General features: G+C 41.6%; 1 protein-coding gene across 5 annotated transcripts in view; it reads right to left on the bottom strand.

Annotated features, from left to right (window-relative positions):
• The window catches only part of NNT (nicotinamide nucleotide transhydrogenase), a 69,637-nt gene that overhangs the window by 2,933 nt on the left and 52,781 nt on the right, over nt 1-13,923 (bottom strand). For 4 of the 5 annotated variants that reach the window (XM_050946884.1, XM_050946886.1, XM_050946887.1 and 1 more), the window contains exons 20-21: nt 3,303-3,421; nt 1,308-1,423 (exon numbers count right to left, since the gene is read on the bottom strand). In XM_050946884.1, the coding sequence (XP_050802841.1) occupies nt 1,308-1,423; nt 3,303-3,421 (235 nt within the window). Of the gene's footprint in view, nt 1-1,307; nt 1,424-3,302; nt 3,422-9,612; nt 9,696-13,923 lie in introns of those variants that run through there. The other variant, XM_050946888.1, reaches the window with a different exon arrangement.

Raw genomic sequence — 13,923 nt, 5'->3', positions numbered from 1 at the left:
ATGATTAAAGAATCCCCTGACATCACTCCCTAATGTTTGATTGCAATCTTTTAAAGGTGAGTTACCTGAAGTCCATTGTTGGCTCTAATATTGAGGCAATTCAATTCTCAAGAGTCTTCCATGCCCTCAAAGGTGCTTAGTTCCAATCCACAGTTAACCATTTCAGGCTGTGGAGCTCCAAGAAGCAGGCATAGCTTGGCAAAATGGTGCCCTCTAGAAGCTGAACAATTTAAGACTATGCCAGCTTCAGGAGCACAGGTTTTTCCACACCTCTAGTGAAGTCTCTTGTTTGCCACAATTTTTTCATCTGATGTAGGACAGCTCCACATTACTTTTACACAAAGGAACCGAAGCAAGATTTTAACACTCAAGAATATTATACAAACAAAGCAACTGCTTTCTTTTAGAACCCAGTCTCTCAGTAACACCAAAAAATAAAGAAAATATTTGAGTGAAAGTCCAGCACTAATATTTGATAAGATCACATTCTTGGTAACTATTTTCCAAGATAACCCATTATTTCACAATGGGTTGTCAGTACTGACATGGGTCTTTTAGAAGAAACAAATAGGTTTGAGATAATTAATGCTAGAGCCAATTAAGGAAATTAATCAGCAGACTTCGAAGAAGGGAAGCTACTGGAGCATAATGTGAAATGAGGCCTTAACAAGGCATTCTGCTTGCTTATATGTATTCCTCCAATCATGATAATGGGCTATTGAGAGAACACTAATAATAACCCCATCACGCTAAGCACTTGAGTGTTTCAGGATGGCAAATCTGAATACTGAGAATTCACAGTAGTGATGAAGAATAACTGATAACATTTGTACTGCTGCACAGATAGAGATACTGTTTGGGTGAGGTGTGGATAAGCAGATTTTCTACATGCTAGATATTTTTTCAAATCAGACTAACTCCTTTGGCTGCTTTATTAGTTTCACTATCTGAGGAAAGAAAGCTAATACAGAAACTATATGGCTCTCTGTCCACTCCAGCCTTCCGCAGGCCAACAGTGCCAAATATACTTGCCAACAAAATTCTACTCTTTAGCCTCATCAGTTGTAGCCACCATTAGCTTCACTGGATCAGAGCACAGCAAAATGCTTCTATTGCAACATTACTAATGCTCTGAAGTGCACTTCTGAAGCACAGAATATTCTATTGTGCACAGCGCAGTACAGGATGGGAAAACTTTGTACACAAATAGAAAAAGTAGGATAATTCTATTAGCATCTCCAAACAAAACGGTTCTAAGAAAAGGTGGCTAAATGAGGTTGCTACTATGTTTTATTTGTTCACCTTACCTGTTTTGCCTTCCAAACTTCTAGAACTGGCATTCCAGCAATGATAGAGTTAGGATCTTCTTGAGCTGCTGAATTAACTGTATCATTAGCACCAATTACAAGGACCAGGTCAGTTTCTGCATTAAAAAAATAAGAAGGAAAAAACAAACTCGAAAAAAATCACAATACAGAAGTTACTACGAATATTGATTTGCATTATGATTGAACCTACAGTGCGAGAGACTGTACAGTGCCTCACATAACGGAGACCCAAACTCATAAGGAGAGTTCTTGCCCTGAACAGCTTACAACTTAAATACAGAAGACAGACAAAAAGCGAGCATGGACACTGGTAAACAGAGGTGAAGTTTCTCATTCAACTGGTCAGTGGTAGAGCCAGGAATAAAACCCAAGTATCCTGACTACCGGATCCAGTGCCCTATCCATTAGTCCATGCTGCCTCCCTAAGTTAAATCCTTTTACATTCACATAAAGTTTCACAAACAAATTGAAAAACAGACATTCTAATATGTGGAGCCATATTATCCAACGGATCAATAGTAGCATTGAAGCTTTTAGATACCCAGCCACTTAAACTAATGAAATATTAGTACCATTATCTCCTGTTGACCAGCCACTACAGGGAGATGAGACACCACATGCCACTGGTTTCACAGCTATTAGGCCTACACTGCAGAGTTATGTATAGATCAGAAATCCTGTGCTGAATTTTAGGTTCTGGAGCAGAGTGTTCTCTAGCAGTTAGAGATCTTTTTGCCCATTCCCAGCCTATCTCCGTCTGTTGCTATCCCTTCCAAACTGTTTCTCTCTGCTCTTATGTTTCCCACACTATTTCTGTTCCTCCCCCCATCCTGTACTTCTACTCATCCCAGTTTCTGTTCCCCTCTATTCTTGTTCCTGTTCCTCCCCATCCTTAGCCTGTCTACATCTCCTCTCTGCTCCTCAATCCTCTACTTTTGAGTCAGCCTACTTCCTTCTCCTCAATGCTCCCTGAGCATCAGCAGGGGGTGAGGGGGAAGAGAGACACTGCCCTCAGTACTTGGTGCCATGGCCAAGGGAAAGTCCTGCTCAACCCTGCAGCCTTGAGTTAGAGTATGCTCAGTGCAGATGGAACTTTCCAGATTTTAGTTGCCAGCCTCTAGCAAACTTCTACTGAACATGTGCCATGGCAATTTTCAGAGGCTTATACCTTGGCCAAATCTGGGTGAACGTTCATGAGGACAGCACCTTTCTGACTCCAAGGTAACCCGTCTGCCACATTTCAAGAGGGGACATGATAGCAGTTTTCAGGTATCTAAAAGGGTGTCATCAGGAGGAGGGAGAAAACTTGTTCACCTTAGCCTCCAATGATAGAACAAGAAACAATGGGCTTAAACTGCAGCAAGGGAGATTTAGGTTGGACATTGGGAAAAAGTTCCTAACTGTCAGGGTAGTTAAACACGGGAATAGATTGCCTAGGGAAGTTGTGGAATCTCCATCTCTGGAGATATTTAAGAGTAGGTTAGATAAATGTCTATCAGGGATGGTCTAGACAGTATTTGGTCCTGCCATGAGGGCAGGGGACTGGACTCGATGACCTCTCGAGGTCCCTTCCAGTCCTAGAGTCTATGAGTCTATAAGTCCCTGCTCCAGAGCATAAAGGTATTATAATTCGTTAATGAAGCAAGTTTTAATCCTTGGCAAAACATTTTTCTCTAACGATGTTCATAAAACAGCTGAACTGTTTTTGCTGAAACGTTCCAAAAGATTCAGCCTGAATGGTTAAATTTGGTAAATTTATAAAGCATATAATAAGAAAGTCTTGTAATAGAAAGCATTTAGCAGAGCTGGAAACAATGCTTATTGTTGTCTATTGTTATAGACAAGTGCGCGGACAAATGAACACAGTGTATTATATCTGGCTCTATTTTCATTTAAAAAATTAACAAAAAATAACCACTGCAAGTTTAATATACTGGCAAATAATGTAGTTTTCAAGTTATCACTCTCTCTAACCTGGGAAGTCTTCATTGATCTCATCCATTTCCAGAACAATATCATATGGCACACCTGCTTCTGCTAGGAGCACATTCAGCTGACCAGGCATCCGACCAGCCACAGGGTGAATACCAAATCTAGCCAAAAAAAAAGGAACGTACCCATTAGCAGATACAGCCTTTTCATTTCATACTTTAAGGATGTGGCCAAGTGTGGGAAAGAACGCTAGTTCCTAAATGTGCTAATACCTACAGAATTACTCAAAAAAATTAAATCTCCAAAGACAAATCACATGTATTTTCCAGCATGTCCTGGGAGTTTGGGGAGATAGAGTGGGAGGGAAGGAGCTATAGAAGAGGAAGATATTTGAAATCACATAAATCCACTAGATTAAGATTTTAAATCTCAACCCTTCAGCCTCAAGGACCACAGATTAAATCCTTCAGAAAAAAGTTGTGCCAAAACCAAACTCGTGTGTTGGAAACCACAGGCAAGAAAAGCCCCTAAATTTCCCTCTTACCCTGAGACAAGATGACCATTTATAACGTTGAAGAACCATTCACGCATCCAGGACAAGAGAAAGGGTTTCCAATTCTCATGGATTGTATTGGAAATTGAGTAGATTTTAACTTTTATTTAATGGAACTAGCCCTTTTAGTATGCTGATCCACAAGAAAGCTGCCTCTGGAGATCCTGCAGCAATGAGAATGCCAGAGGCACTCCCAATTACAACAGTGGAGGAATTAGTGGCAGAGGCTTTCCAGATAAGTGAATGGGGCTGTCAAGAAATGCATCGCAGCACAGTGAACAACACAGCAACAGTGAAGTAAAGTTTCCACAAGGTAATATTCTACTTCAATAGGGTGGGGTTTTTTAAATAGTTTTAAAAATAATTGCCTTTTTCCTGCTCCTTTTTGGCTGACAAATCCTTCTGTCACCAGCCAAAGTGAGACACATATGCCAAACATTTGTGTCTACCTCCCAAACAATACTAGAAGAATTAAAAACATATGAACAGCATATTTGTCTTTGGCTCCCACAACAGATGTTGGGAAGGCTCCTCAGGTTATTAAGAGCTGCAAGTGCCACATATTGTAAGGGATGTGACCAGAATCAACAACTCTCCTATGAAAAATGGAAGACGATGTGGGGTGGTCCACAACCAAAAGGTATCTCCCAACTTTCTCCACAAGAATCTTCACTGTTAAGTTAGAGAGAGAATACTTTACTCTGTTGGTTACAAATAAAATACATCCTTTCAAGAATTCAGACTCGAACACACAATTTCCTTAAATTAAAGTTTGTCCCAATTATCTAGGACTTCAGCTGCTTCTGGATAAAATTATTTTAATTTCTGAAAGATGCGAACTATTGAATTTATCATGGTAACAAGAGTAATTGCCATAAAATTACTCTCATGAAATGGGAAGATAAAACTGGGGGAAAAGGCTGTGTGCTCTACTTTACTTACTTCATGTAATGAACTCAAATGGGGCATTAGAAATCTGTTTTTAAGAAGTTGACATGTAGCTCTTTGCATCTTTTCAAACATGACAATCTCCTTAGAATGAAAGAGGCCTCTCCATCTCATGGCATGTATCTCGCTAATCCCCAGACTCTGACATTATTAACAACTTTATTCCAGTGAGAGGAAGATAAGAGTAAAACAAGTCATCTGTATTTTGCTTGATGTATTATGCTGTAACTTTCAGGCAAAATATGATACTATAAAAATTTAAGATTGGTGACAGATTAGATCTACTTTGTTACAAATTAACTTTGTCAGACAGAATTATTTCATCTGGTCGTCATTAAAAGAAAAATGCAAGCAATTAAGGTCTTTACAGTAGGAACAGAAGTCTGGTCTCCTTAATGATGATTTAGTTTTCACTCGAATTTTTTTTATTTTCTTAGAGTGCACATTTTGAGAGCTCTCCTTTTCTTCTCCACTCAATATTTTACCATAGCAACTTTGACAAAAGGTACAAAGTTAGCATTGCAATTTTTTCTACCTAACAAAGCCTTATTTAACAGTTCATCTCTTCCCTTTCCTCCAACACACATTCCGGTGACACCAGAGGATACAGTTATAGATATATAAAGTTTTCCAGCACCTTACATCTAGCGGTGCAGCAAAACGACAAATAATGCAGGCCAGAATATTAAGTCTCCACCATATATCCTAATTTGCAGGGCAAGTTGAGATAGCCAAAAGGTTATTCCCAAATTTAACCAGGACTCCAGAGATAATATCCACTACTCTGGGTGAATAGGAGATGGAGTTTTAGCTATAGAATTTTTGGTGAAGGCAAATGGTTGTTTTTTCCATCTCATCTAAATGACGGCACCTGCACAGAACAGTTCCTCGCAGGTTAATTGCACCTCCCTACTCCTAATTTATATTCCCCTGCTTATGAATCCAAAGATAATATGGAGAGATTTGTTTCTATAAAACTGAAAAAAACCGTCTTAATTATAATGCTGCTTTTCACCCTTATGTTTGAGCCCTATATAGCAGAGAGTCTCAAATATTTCCATACCGAGGACCATTATTGTATAACAGATTTTCTCATGGTCATTTCCTTCCCACATTACTAGTCACAATCCAACAGAAGCAACGGTGATCAGCACATAAGAGTAGTACTGGGACAGAATTCAGGAGATAGGTGCTAACTTGCTTTAATTTCATGGGTATGACCACTTAGCTGCAACTCCTCCCACTATTTCGATTTCTTCAACAGGTACAGGTATTTACATTTATGAGACCCAAATCACCTCCTTGTCTGCAGCCCCTACTTCTCTAATCTCTCCTCCAGGCCACCCTGTAGGTGGATTATTTTGTCCTATACATTTGATACCCTCCAGTTTTGGAGTCAACAATTTTGATCGTGGTTGAATTTACACAAAGAAATGCCAAAGATAATTAAGTGACTTCAGTTACTGTACAGCAAACCAAAGAATCAGAGGTGTGATAAAGGAGTTCTTAAAGAAATATAAAGGAGCTCTGCTTGAAGACTGATGATTGAGCAATTGAAGGACAGGAGAATTGTCTTTCCACTCTGCATGTTTCATCATTACAATGGAATCAGATCACAACCACCACCAGAGGTCCACAAACTACAGTTTTTGAACCACTGATGTACAGTGGATACTAATTTTAATGCTGTACAAATATAAATTTATAATGAGAATAATCTGTTCAACCACCAGTAGTAAGATGGAGTTAAAGCAACTTGAACATAAGAACAGCCATACCGGGTCAGACCAAAGGTCCATCTAGCCCAGTATCTGTCTACCGACAGTGGCCAATGCCAGGTACCCCAGAGGGAGTGAACCTAACAGGCAATGATCAAGTGATCTCTCTCCTGCCATCCATCTCCATCTTCTGACGAACAGAGGCTAGGGACACCATTCTTTACCCATCCTGGCTAATAGCCATTTATGGACTTAACCACCATGAATTTATCCAGTTCTCTTTTAAACACTGTTATAGTCCAAGCCTTCACAATCTCCTTGGGCAAGAAGTTCCACAAGTTGACTGTGCGCTGCATGAAGAAGAACTTCCTTTTATTTGTTTTAAACCTGCTGCCTCTTAACATCAGGTAATTTGAACTCCACGTTCAAAATGAGACATACTGAATGATCACGCCACTCAGCACTATGAGATGCTGTGACAAGATGCAAGTACAGTAACTCCTCACTTAACGTTGTAGTTATGTTCCTGAAAATGCAACTTTAAGAGAAAAAATGTTAAACGAATCCAATTGTCCCATAAGATTTAATGTAAATGCAGGGGGTTAGGTTCCAAGGAAATTTTTTGGGGTCAGACAAAAGGCATTATATACTGTACAGTACTGTACTGTGGTTGGGAAGTGCCCGTGGCTTACCCCACACAGGCACAGTCCGCTGCAGGCAAGAAAGCTAGGAAGCACCTTTGCAGCAGCAGCAGCTTCCCCAGAAAACAGGCTTGGATTTTGCTGGGAATGCTCCAGGCCCGCCTCTTCCTGTTCCCGCTCCACTCCAAGCCCACCTCTTCCCACCCTCACTCCACCTCCTCTCCGGAGCATGCCACATCCCTCCTACCTCCGCCCCAAGTCCTAAGCTGTTTGGAGGCGCTTAGGACTTTCTGGGAGGGAAGGAGAGAAGCGGAGAAGCGGAACTTGTGCAATGCTCCCTTGTAAAGTCACTGCTCTTACACAGACTCTTACAAGCAGGCAGCCAAAGGACGTTATAAGGGAATATTGCACAACTTTAAACCAGCACGTTCCCTGAGCATGGACGTAACACTGAAACAACGTTAAGTGAGACAACGTTAAGTGGGACAACGTTAAATGAGGAGTTACTGTATTGTTAAACTTTGGTTCAAGAGTGGAATGGAAGCCAGTTTTATACAAGAGCTACATAGGGAGGAAAAATAATACATTATATTTAGCTGATAAATATTTGGGATCCTGATGCAGAGGACAATACCTAGAATCAGATACAGGACAGCAAAACAAATAGGACAAAATATTAACAGCCTAAAGCAGGGGAGGGAAAACTTTTTGGACTGAGGGCCACATCAGGCTTCTGAAATTGTATGGAGGGCCGTCTAGGGGGGGCTATGCCTCCCCAAACAGCCAGGCATGGCATGGCATGGCATGGCCCCTGTCCCCTATCTGACCCCCCCTTCAGCTTTTCACCCTCTGATGCCCGCTCCCCGTGTCTCCTGCCCCATCCACCCCTCCCTGTCCCCTGAAGGCCCCCCGAGGACCCCTGCCCCATCCACCCCTCCCTGTCCCCTGACCACCCCTGGACCCGTGCCCCTGACTGCCCCCTACTGCCCCATCCAACCCCGCCTCTCATTCCTGACTGCCCTCCCCCAGGACCCCTGCCCCATCTAACCACCCCTTCTCCCTGACCGCTTCCAGAACACTTGCCCCTGACTGCCACCCCATCCAACCCCCCCTCCCCTTCCTGACTGCCCCCCGGGATCCCTGCCCCCATTCAACCCTCCTGTTCCCCACCCTCTGACCACCCCAATCCCCATCCACAGCCCCACCCCTGATTACCACCCCGAACTCCCCTGACCTCTATCCAACTCCCCCTGCCTTCTTACCGTGCTGCCTGGAGCACCGGTGGCTGGCGGCGCAGCTCAGAGCACCAGGACAGGCAGCCATGCCAAGCCAGCCACACCACCGCACAGAGCAGAGCACCAGGTCAGGCCACGGCTCTGCAGCTGCGCTGCCCCAGGAATTCACAGCCCCGCCACCCAGAGCACTGCACAGGCAGCACAGTGAGCTGAGGCTGTGGGGAAGAGGGAACAGCAGGGGAAGGGGCGGGGGCTAGCCTCCCGGCCAGGAACTCAGGGGCTGGGCAGGAGAGTCCCGCGGGCTGCAGTTTGCCCACCTCTGGTTTAAAGTTTCACACCAACCACTCACTAATGTAAACCATGTGCAGCAGCACAGCTGCTTCCAAACTGTGCCCAAATGCAATGATTTTTAGTACATTAGAAGAACTCTTATTTTGAAACACGTTAGAAAATCATCACTATTTTGGCCAGGAACAAAGATTTCCCAACAAAATTCTCTTTAGTTTCTAATAAAATTATTCGAGTTTCTTTTTGATTAAAGCTGGCCTATAAATTAAACAAACAAAACACAAAATATGCTTGAGGTTTCTAGTAAATACTCGAACACAACCTTGTTTCCAGGGCTGATCCCCAAACCAACATACAAGTTGCCAAGTGAATGAACTTTCACCTTTGACTTTGCCTCTGCTGAGGGAAGGGGAAGAAGAAAAAGAAGGGGAAAGAAATATTTTTGATTGGTGGGAGGAGTTATGGTATGGATCATCATCTGTCACACATTTTGACAAACACTGCCAGAAACCATACACTGCACATTTGGAAGGTTTATGAACTGTTTGCACAAAATCTATTTGTCAGGACACATTTAGATGACTCCCAAAGGGAGTTTGTTTCTGAGAGTCTTGATGACCAAATATGACAGTGGTTTGCCAGTACTCTTGGAACAAATGCGTGCAAGATCGTCAAACTAGATGTGTGTGTGTGTGCGCGCATGGACACAGACACTCACCATGATCATGTTGATAAAGATTTCATACAGGCAACATTTACACAGATAGTGAAATTATCCACTCATCTCAAAAAGGAAGATCCTACCAGACATTCAGGTGAGCATGGCAAGGCTGAGAAGAAGCAAGAGCAGACCAAGTTTCTCATAAACACAGAAGAGATTACACTAGAAACACCAGGAAACAAAAAGAAAGGACACTTTTAAAAATGCCCCATCTAAACATCATATAACCTTGGAGAATTTGCACTCAACTTGAAATCCCTTCCGGTTTATGACAACCTCTTGATTTCACCACCATCACATGCAATGGGTGCGACATGTCCTATTCGCAAAACTGAAAATATGGAGAATTATTAATAATCTTTAATTGCTTAAGAAGTATTCTCTTTCAAGTGTCTCTAATGTTAGTGCTGCAAGAACATCAGATTTTCTCCTTTAATGAAAAAAAAGAAGGAAAATGTTTTTTAAAATTTCTTATTTTTCAGTCAAACACTAAAGGACCTTATATCATGAAAATGTTTGCATCTCCTCCTGCTGAACTTATATGTGTCAGACAAAGCGTGTTGGCTACAAGTTCAGTCCAAAGAACTAAAATTCATGACCATGCTCTAGTTTATCAGAGGGGTTGGCTCAGTGCTGTACTGAAACACAGGTTCTCTTTTTGGACCTCAAATAAGTCAGATTATACAATTCTGGGCCCTTTTTCAAACTAAGTCTCTAGTTTCAGAGGAATAATCTTGTGCCCAAACTTTGTACCCATGTGAGTTACTGGGGAAAAAATACATGAATACATTTTAGGTGCAAACCTATATCAAAAAATAAAATAAAGTGGGGAGCTGGTTTGAAATCCAGCCCTTTATATGGGTTTCTTCTAGAATAAGCTAGTCTCTGTGGGCAAGTCAGAAGCATTTGGATTCATGAAAATTGATTGGTAGAATTGTTTACACATGCTGATGTCTTCTGTTGCGCAAAAGGCTTTTGTCTATATATTCTCTGCATATATGTAAAATTAAGCAGTGGAATGAGGGTGCACACTAGGCTGAAGAAGTCAAACCCACTTGTAGAGATGGCCCAGGATTTACAGTACAATGCCCACCCAGTCTTACCACCTCAGTGACACGAATAAAGGGTTACTGTTTCAGACTCTCTGTCGACGCAGGAAGACAGTACTGCATCTTTGGAATGTCTTCTTTGCAGCCCTAGTGACTAGAAACTTTCTTCTTTAAAAATGAAAGCTTAGATTCTGCAAAATCTGAAGATGCCATGTGAGCCTATAAACACATCTAGACTGTCACATGTTAAACATTCCCCTACAGTACACACCCCATCACGAACAAACCGTTCCCAAACTACAAAACTAGACTCTACCAGTGCTAGTGCATTTAAACACACACACACACACACACACACACAGTTGAACAGACTATGTCAGGAATCCTGGGATAAGTTTTCAGTACTGATAAAAGAGCTTTGATAAAAGAGCTTTAATGATTTGTGCAATTTTATCTATGTTAAATTTAAACTCAGTTGCCTAGGATGTTATTACAGATGCAATAGTATTCTATTTTTAATGCTTACTGAGGACTGAAGAACTTCAGAGTGGGATTTACTATTTGTGGTTAACGTAGTCAATCTTTTTACTCAAAACAGACAAGAAAAAACAATACTCTTTTCCTCAATCCTGAATAAGCTTATTTATATATAACCCATTGCAGAAGTGGTTCAAGATCATTTCATTGTCATGTGACTCTGGTGTTTGCACTGAAATAATGCATAATGCATGAACGTTAAACGCAACACACAGAAGTCAATGTCCAACAATCTTCCTCCCAGAGCACTTCATCCATGTAAAAATAGGATTTCTGTAACTATGCCAAAGTTGATGAGACATAGGGTGCTCTAAGTAAGTTACATCTGCTTGGTGCCTATTTTAGCTTGCTCAACAATTTTTTTTTAATTTCTGAACATTTGTAGAAGTTATACACACACAGGATAGCTTGCTCAACAGAACTCAATTTCTCCCCTCTTAACTTTCTATGCCCTCTGTCCAAAACGTGCAGCCTCTCTGTTCCAAGCACATACACATCTGCCAATTCTCTTAAAAAAAACAAAACATCACACTATAGTTTCATGGAGAGATAACATGAATGACAATTTAAGTACAAAGGGCATGCAGATACTCTAGCACTTGTTTATTGTTCACAAAAATCTGAGTTACAAAAAACAAGGCCTGATTGGAAAAGATTTTAAACTGTCCATTTTTACAAAATGATCTTTCAGTCAAAAAAGAACACTTCCAGTTTTTCTTCTAGGAAACTAAGACCTTCCCCTGCAACATGGGGCATGGGTCACTTGCCAGGATTTTCTGGTTATATCTCACCTAATCAAATCCTGGGCATTGCAAGGGCCTCAGGCATTGATGCAACTTGGTCCCTCTTATTCTTTCCCCATGGCGCACAACAGTATTACAGACCACATGAGACCACACTGGGATCTAATTTCTGTAGTTGGGTCTGGTGTGCAGGCTCTGGCTCGTGTTTTTGGCCTGTGATATACAGGAGATCAGAGTAGATGATCTGGGGTCCCTTCTGATCTTAAATGCTATGACTCTAAGGCAAAATTCATGTAATTTGAAAGAATAATGTAAGAATTCAAAATGAATTAATTTTATTTATTTAAATGTAAAGAAAAGTTAAAGATGGCATCCATCTATATGCTCCAGAAACCCCTGGCATAATTAAAATGCAATACCTAGTACCCTACATGCAGCAATACAATTTGACTACAACCCAATACCCGCAACCTATGGAAAATTTAAAAACTCAAGTCCACCTACCTTACAATTTCCCCCATTTTCAAATGCTTTGCCTTGTGTCCCAAGATCGTGAGACACTGGCACATCCTTCCAATATATGAACCTATAAAAATTAGTCAAGACTAGCCATCTAGTGATTGAAGTTTGAGAAAAATATTCAGACAGTAATCTAAATTTTCTCTCACAATTGCATATTCCACTGATTATGGCAGCTAAAAAGCCAAGAACCCACATGCCTGTCAATAGATTTAAAATTAAGCGTGCGTGCTTTCTTAGAATACTTCAGCACTTGCATGCAACTTCCTTAACCTACAGTCATTGGTTACTACTGCATCTCGTGCAGAAATTTTAAATACACACATTCTATAAGAATGGCTATAAAGTCACACAACTGATATCATGGCCAAAATATAATGAATCTAGAATGTCTGGGGACAGCGTTCAATATGCTATGTATTTGAGCATTTCTTTATTTTAAAACACATCATATAATATATAATTTAAGAGATTAAAATTCCATGAATGGATGTTTAGGACTTGCCTACACTGAATTTAATTCAGATTAAGGTAGGGTATGAATTTAAAGTGGACTAGCTATTCCTGATTAACTCCCTATGTGGATGCTTTTGCTGTAGATTAAGGGTGCCTTATTCTGAATTAGTTTGATCCATTTCTGAAGTGCATTAAGATAATTCAGAATCAAGCCCTTACATGAACTGTAGTGAAACATTCAAGATATATGATAAATGGAGAGCCTTCAATGACAGCTCTGTAGTACTACAAAGGCAGTAACAGAGAATAAGACTGCTTGAAGACCAGGTCTTGGTCTACATTACAATTTTAGCAGCGTTACCTCGATTTAAGCCTGGACTCGTCCACATGATGAAGCCCTTTTTTTCGACTTAAAGGGCTCTTTAAATAGATTTCTTTACCCCAACTCTGACAAGGGGATGAGTGCTGAAACTGGCCTTGCCGGGTTGAATTTGGGGTAGTCTGGAAGCAATTTGACGGTATGGGCCTCCAGGAGCTATCCCAGAGTGCTCCATTGTGACCGCTCTGGACAGCGCTCTCAACTCAGATGCACTGGCCAGGTAGACAGGAAAAGGCCCGTGAACTTTTGAATCTCATTTCCTGTTTGGTCAGTATGGCAAGGTGCAGGTGAGTGCAGCTCTTATCAGCAGAGGTGACTGCTGGACATGATGGAGTCCCAGGATCGCAAAAGAGCTCCAGCATGGACCGAACAGGAGGTACATGATCTGCTCACCATATGGGGAGATGAATCCATGCTAGCTGAACTCCATTCCAGTAAACGAAATGCCAAAACATTAGAAAAAGCCTCAAAAGGGCATGAAGGACAGAGGCAGGGACGCACAGCAGTGCTACGTGAAAATTAAGGAGCTAAGGCAAGCCTACCAAAAAACCAGAGGGGCAAACGGCCACTCCGGATCACAGCCCCGAACATGCCGCTTCTATGATGAGCTGTATGCCATGCTAGGGGATGCAGCCACCACTATCCCAACCCTGCGCTTTGACTTAATGGAGAATCACGCAACACGGAAGTAGGTTTTGGGGATGAGAAAGATGATGATGAAGAGATTGAAGATAGCTCACAGCAAGGAAGCAGAGAAACCAGTTTCCCCAACAGCCAAGATATGTTTCTCACCCTGGACCTGGAGCCAGTAACCCCCGAACCCACCCAAAGCATGCTCCTGGACCCTGAAGGCGGAGAAGGGATCTCTGGTGAGTG

The sequence above is a fragment of the Gopherus flavomarginatus genome, chromosome 3, assembly GCF_025201925.1.
Source record: "Gopherus flavomarginatus isolate rGopFla2 chromosome 3, rGopFla2.mat.asm, whole genome shotgun sequence".
Classification (NCBI taxonomy): Eukaryota; Metazoa; Chordata; order Testudines; family Testudinidae; genus Gopherus; species Gopherus flavomarginatus.
Note: the sequence above shows the minus strand (reverse complement) of the source record. Positions and strands in the feature narration are given on the sequence as shown.